At 34.2% G+C, this 6,795-nt stretch overlaps 1 protein-coding gene across 1 annotated transcript in view; it reads right to left on the reverse strand.

Moving 5' to 3' along the window:
- Positions 1–805: 805 nt before the first annotated feature.
- LOC136843469 (uncharacterized) overlaps positions 806–6,795 on the reverse strand; it is a 28,521-nt gene continuing 22,531 nt past the window's right edge. Inside the window, exon 8 of the mRNA XM_067112005.1 lies at positions 806–881. Coding sequence (XP_066968106.1) covers positions 806–881 — 76 coding nt within the window. The remainder of the gene's footprint in view (positions 882–6,795) is intronic.

Consider the following 6,795-nt stretch of genomic DNA (forward strand, 5'->3'; position numbering starts at 1 on the left):
CAAATAAATGTGACCTACATCCCCAATTTAATCCTTTATGGCTGTCGTTGATGATAAGAGTCTGTGTTGGCATAAGGACAGCTTAACCTAACAAATAACAAGAAGCTCATTCTCACCTTTCACTGTCTTATTGTGACCATAATTTGTGCTTTAAGACAAAACTTTAATATTAATAGTATATTGTTTTTGCTTTACAGTGTATATTGAATGAATTACCAGTATGCATCTGTAACTGTGATCAACAATTAACTGCCCGATGTACATATGCAATATAAAATAGTTCATTGTTGATCACTTTCTTCAGTAGTCTCTCTCTCTCTCTCTCTCTCTCTCTCTCTCTCTCTCTCTCTCTCTCTCTCTCTCTCTCTCAAACTTTTGATTAAAAGGAACATGGAAATTAACAGTGAAAAATTATCTTATTTTGCAATTCTCTTTTATTAACCTGTAACTGTATGTTATTTGTTATTTCAGGCAAAAATGTTTTGCTAATAGTGCTGTAATGTGCAATTTTCGCCATAACGGGGAATCGATCAATTATGAGGAAAATGTTTTAAAGAATGTTCCAGTCTTTATCATGTCTCTTTGTTGTAGTACCAAATGCTCCCTAGTTTCAAACATAACTCTGGCAAATCAAAATATTCCATCAAGAAGATGATTGCCGCAAGGTAAACTCCAATTCCCAAAATTAATAGTGGCCCCTGAAAGTGAACTATGGTGAGCGACTTGAGCTCATCTCCGTCGTTCGATATGGTAATTGGAAACTTTGCATCAGCGTTTCCTCGTTTTAACTGATCCGTCATCAATTCTAGGAGGTTATTCTGTCGTCCCAATCTCCTTGCATCTTCCAACCAGTTGTGAATCCACTTGTCATAGAATCCCCCCTGAAAAAGACCAAATCAATGACAAAGTGCATTTCAGTCAATCATTGTTCGAAGAAATTTTAAAAGAAACATTTGTTCACTTCTTGAACCGTTTTATTTCGATTTACATGAGGTAAATTAAAAGGAAGGAACTGCAATATTATAGTAAAAAAAAAAAGACCATGTTATTGAAAAATTTTAAAATGTTATTTCGACAAGCGCACCACACACTATCAATTTTATCTTTGTCAGTATGATTATAGGTTTAAAAACGAATTGACTGAGAACTACAATAGGAATTTATGCTATAGTCCAGCTTTAGACCTTGAATCAAAACTAATATGATTTTTTTCATTTACTCAAGTAGTTATGGAAATGTCTCTTTTTGGCCATAAAATCATATCTGGAAATCTTGTCAGAAACTTGTGAAGCCAGAGGGTTATGATTTTTTTTTCAATTCTCTGGAAGCTGCCTTTCATCTAAAATAACAAGTTTACTAAGGACTTCGTTTACTTGAAAAACTTACCATCAATATCTCTGTGTTTAGAATCTGCCTTTTTATAGTCTATCTGTTAATGAAAACTATATATAATATATATATATATATATATATATATATATATATATATATATATATATATAATGGTATATATATTATAATATGTATGTTTTCTGTAAAATTAATATGTTTTCAGTGATTTTGTATATTCTCTCTTGTATTTGTCATGTGCTGTGTTGAGATGTCAGGTCTCAGATCTTGAAAGGGTTAGTTGACTGTGTGATTTTAGAGATAAGATACATTTTTCTGTTAGGCTCTTGTGTTTGCACAGCTGAATGTTTGTTCAGGTTTCAAGTGTGTGACCACGGTATTTGTCCCTTTATGTGAGAGGCCCGAAACCACTTAAGTTGTCAACTAAAAGGGAGATGAAATGACAGGTTTAGATAACAGTGGCTGGTCTGAAAGTTTGTTGTTTGCACAAGTGTTAAGACAGGAAATCCTCTATTAACTAAAGAGATGTGGGATGACAGGTTTAGATAAGCTGCTTAATCCAGAGGCCTTTTCTGTTTGAACAAGTGTGCATACAGGAAATCCCATCTCCATTTAAAAGGATGTATGCTGACAGGCCCAGATAGCTCTTTTCGAGCCAGAGAATAATTCCCTGATTATTTTTCCTCATCTAGGGGAAAAAACCCTGTTTATTCCTTTTTTTCCCAGGGAAGATTCCCAGAGTGACCCATTTCCAAAAAATGCCTAACTGGCAACATAGGTTTATTCTCATAGTAGAGTTTTGGGAAACTGATCAGTCCAGACAGAGACTGTAGAGTTTGGTTAGGTTTTGTCTTTTTCTCTCTTATCCCTCTCTTCCTTCAGAGGAGAGTAAAATTTACAACAAAGCAGATTTGGTGTGGTCACTATTGAAGTGTGCATCTTTCTGAGGTCTTAGTACAAGAAAGTGTAAAATAAGTGTAATGGCACCTTAGATAAAAAGTGTGTTTCAGCTGCAGCAAGAGTTTTGAAAAATTGTTCAGAAACTTGTATCAGGTAAAGTGGTTTTTTACTTATTTTTACCATGGTGAAGAGATAGAAACTTTAAAGAGATTTTGCCTTAGTGAAATTATTGTTGTTAAACCTTTTGTGCATTTTTGTATGTTCTTTTTTTTACACATTTTGTGTTCTTGTGTTTACAATTTTGTAATTTTACCCAAACTTTTGTGTTGGTGATTTAACATTTATTTACTTAGCTTTTTACATATGGTGATACTTTAATATTGCATACTTGAGTTGGTTGTCATTTGTTAAGATTTCTTTTTCAAATCTTGAGTAAATCTTAATAGTTTGAATTTTGCTTAATTAACATAATTTCTTGATATATTAAAGTTTTGTGAATTAATCTTATTTAAGAATTAATTAAATCTTGTGTTGTTTTCAAGTAATGGTAAATTTTTTCAGATTGTGAATTCTAATTATAACTTTTGAAGTTAGAAATAAACTTTTGTATTTAAAGTTTTAAAAACACTGTTTCATTTTTGACCACCAGTGAATAAGGTTATTTGTGTGTGCATAGGGCAAAGTGATAAACATGCTTTGTCCTCCTCCAATGAATTGAAGTGAATGAAGACCAGGGAAACAATTATAGTTGTTTATTGGAGTGATGCCCTTTTTTATCTAGTATATCTCAATCCCTGACACAACTTGGTAAACCTAGTTGATATTTAAAGTGATAAGTAAGTTTTAAGGGGAGCGCACGCTTACATAGAAATAATGCTCCGATTTTTATGGAATTTTTATATGTTATACATATATATCAGGTGATGTTCCAGGAAAAATTTGAGAGTGATCGGATGATTATTTTGGATTTTATTAAAAAAATAAAAAATAAATATAAAAATTAAAAATGATTCACCTCCTTCATTTTTAGAGCTATTGCAATGCGGCTTCATACATAGAAAGTATATCACAGTATGAAAAAAATAATGGGAAGAGTTTTTCTACTTTTCTTTTCTTTTTTTTTTGGATGGGGGCGAGGGGGATTTTCCCCCCAAATTTGTATAATTTGATTATCACCAGTTCCTCGTCAACCTAAGAAAAAATCTAGCCCCAAACAAATATTCGTCTTTCTTTCCTCTTTCCAATGGTATATTTAACTTTAAAATTGGCCTAAAAATAAAAATGTAGTTTGCGTTTGAAGTGCAAAAAAGTGAAAACTGAGAAAAATTACCGTAAAGATCAACAAGTGGTTTTTTTTGGCACTCGTGGAAAAAAACTTACCTTAGAGCATTATTTTGGTTGATTTCTGGCTCCAGGTCACCCCCTTCCCTCTATAAAAAGGGGTATTATTCGCTCGAGGCGAGGGTATCATCAAGTACCACCTGACTCATTGTTGCCTTGTTTGAAACTAAGAAACTAGAAGTTTAGTAGCTACCAGGCTGATATTCTTGACTCATTTTCAGTCGTTTTTTTCACTTGTTTGGTCTTTTTGGTCTTTGGAGTTTGATTTTCAAGCCTTTTTGTCTCTCGAATGAATGATTTTCAAGCCTTTTTGTCTCTCGAATGAAGAACTTCTTCTATACTTTCACTTGTGCCAAACAGATGTGTTAGCAAGTTGAATTTCTCATAGCCAAAGTTGTGTTCAATTTCCTCAATATTTATCGCACTCAATTGATGGTGCTGAGATTTTCCATTGCTAATTCGCTTTGCTGGGGCACTAACTGTAAACCTACACGATTGGCACTTCATTAAAATATCAGTATCCCATCTATTGGCAGAGAATTTGACCTGAACTTTACCCCTGCAATTTCCTGCCTTGCACCTAATACCCGACACTATTTTATCTAACCGAGATTTGATATAATGAACTTGTCATCATATACTCCCTTTTCATCATCCTTTATTCATTTCATCAACTGTGAGCGTATTTTTGAAGGTGAAAGTATATAGATTGCATTTAGAGTTACTGGATGTAAAAAGACAGCAAAACACCGCAAATAGCGAAAAAATTGCTCAGAGTAAAAGTGTCCCACCACCCGCTTTCAACGTATGGTGGCAACCCTGTCTCCTACCACGCATTCACCAAGGAACAAGCCATTGTTGTTGCCAGACACTGCCAGACGTAGGAGATAAGGTGATATAAAAATCAAAATAATGAATAAATTAGGCGAATAAAGGAAAAAATGACAATAGTCATTAGGAGCCAAACGTCAGCCCTACCTCACCGTGTTGGGGGCGAAGGCCCAAAACCCCATCAATTTTAATATTTCGAAAAAATGCTTTGGTCATGTGATAACGAAGGTGTTGCTCATGTCTTACGGCCATTTAACCATTTTTTTTTAAATTTCAAAAATATTCATAAAAAATCTAAGAGTGCGCTCCCCTTAAGGGATCACTGTTACCTTTAGAGTGTTCAGTCGTAATTTTATTGATATGAGGGTTCAGGTATCTGGCTGAAGTGAGGTAAATATTTGGATTTTGTGACTAGTTTTCATGACTAGATATATATATATATAATATATATATATATATATATATATATATATATATATATATATATATATATATATATATATATATATATATAATATATATATATAATATATATATATATATAATATATATATATATAATATATATATATATATATATATATATATATATATATATATATATATATATATATATATATATATATATATATATATATATATATATATATATATATAGTGAAGTTGAAGGCGGTTGCTATAAAACCCAGTAGACAGTGGCAAGTACAGGGGAAGGACAATTCCTCATTCCTTTCAAAGTATTTTATTCAGCTGATGTCTCAAGAGTTATCAGTCCCATTTTCAAAGCTATAAAACTAAAAGAACAAACTAAAAACTGGAAAGTTTTAACATAAAAATTTAAAAAATTGAGGCACGATAGGAAGGAACAAAGTTTACCAAAGAGTGCCTTCAGCACTCTTTGGTAAACTTTGTAATTTTTAATGTTTGCTCTTTTATTTTTATAGCTTTGAAAATGGGACCGATAAGTCTTGAAACTTCAGCTGAATAAAGTACTTTGAAAGGAATGAGGAATTGTCCTTTCCCCCATGCTTGCCACTATTATTAATCAGATACTTCAGGGATCTGACCTGCTAAGCAACAAAACTGATAAGTATGTGTTACCTTTTCCTAGACCTGCATTGATCTACTACAACAGGGCTTTCAACGTCCTTCCGTTCCTCATATACTTTTGTGTAATACATTTCTGACATTGAAAATCTCTATGCATATAAATTGTGTAATCCCCTTGTGATGCTGTCTGTAACTTTGGGTGTACAGTGGAGAAGTCCCCCCCCCCCACCTCCCTTTTCCCGCAAGAACTACATGATCTCTTTCATGTTGGTACTTTTCCAATGTTTCCTTTCCCGTAACCTTAAGCTTTTGCTTATGCTGATTTTCAGTCCTCCAGTCTCCTTTGATTCCGGTGCTAGCATAAGGTCGTCTGCATGAATCAGCTACAAGAAGCTACCTTTTCTGAACTCCATTGTAGCTTCTTCCTTGAAAATAAAAGCAATTGGCTCAGGGCTGAATTCTCCCATATTCTCCCGATTCACCTGCCACAGTCTTTACTCTAAATCTAGTGTTGTGGGAAGGAACATCACTTGGCTTAATGGGCCTTTCTGGTACGCTCTGCCTTCATGATGCCCAGTTACCCTCTGCTTTCATGATGCCCATTTAACTGTTTGTCTTGGTAATCTGTCAAATGCCTTTTGAAGACTCGCGAATCTCTTCGTGTGTGCTCTTTCCCTGTAGTTGCTAACTGACAATAATAATCGATTCTAACAATTTTTGTCAGCCTTTCCTCCAGGATCTTTTTTTCAGTATTTTCATAATATGCCTCAGTAGTCATATTCCTCTGTAATTTTCAAAATGCACTGCATTCCCTTTCTCCTTTGTATGCCATTCCTGAAGGGCTCTTTTCCAACTCTTTTATTACTATCTCTTCACTCATCAAGCTTTCATATATTGTAGCAAGCTCATGGATGACCAGCTTTCCGGTGAATTTCATTAGACCACTTCCCATTCTGGGTGGTCATGGGGTCTCCCACTTTTTTGTTTTGAGGGTCCTTTAACCTTTCAGGTTTTATATTCTTCACTGGTTCCTTTATTATCCGGGCGTTCTCTATTTGGTCTTCATCTGTTCATTCTGATGGTTTCCTAAACTCCTCATTTATTTGCTCTGCCCCTTTTGCATGTTTTCCATCTCTCTTCAGCCACTTTCGTATCCCATAATATTATCTCATATCCCTTTCCTTTGTTGTGATTTTTATCCAGTTCCTCACAGTTTCTCTTTGGTCTTGCCTTTAAGCTTCCAGCCTCTTGTCACTGCAAAAATCCCCATCTTCCCTTTGTGCATCTTGATTTCACCACCATGCTTATTTCTCTACAGTGGCCC

This window comes from Macrobrachium rosenbergii, chromosome 11 (genome assembly GCF_040412425.1).
Source record: "Macrobrachium rosenbergii isolate ZJJX-2024 chromosome 11, ASM4041242v1, whole genome shotgun sequence".
Taxonomy (NCBI): Eukaryota; Metazoa; Arthropoda; class Malacostraca; order Decapoda; family Palaemonidae; genus Macrobrachium; species Macrobrachium rosenbergii.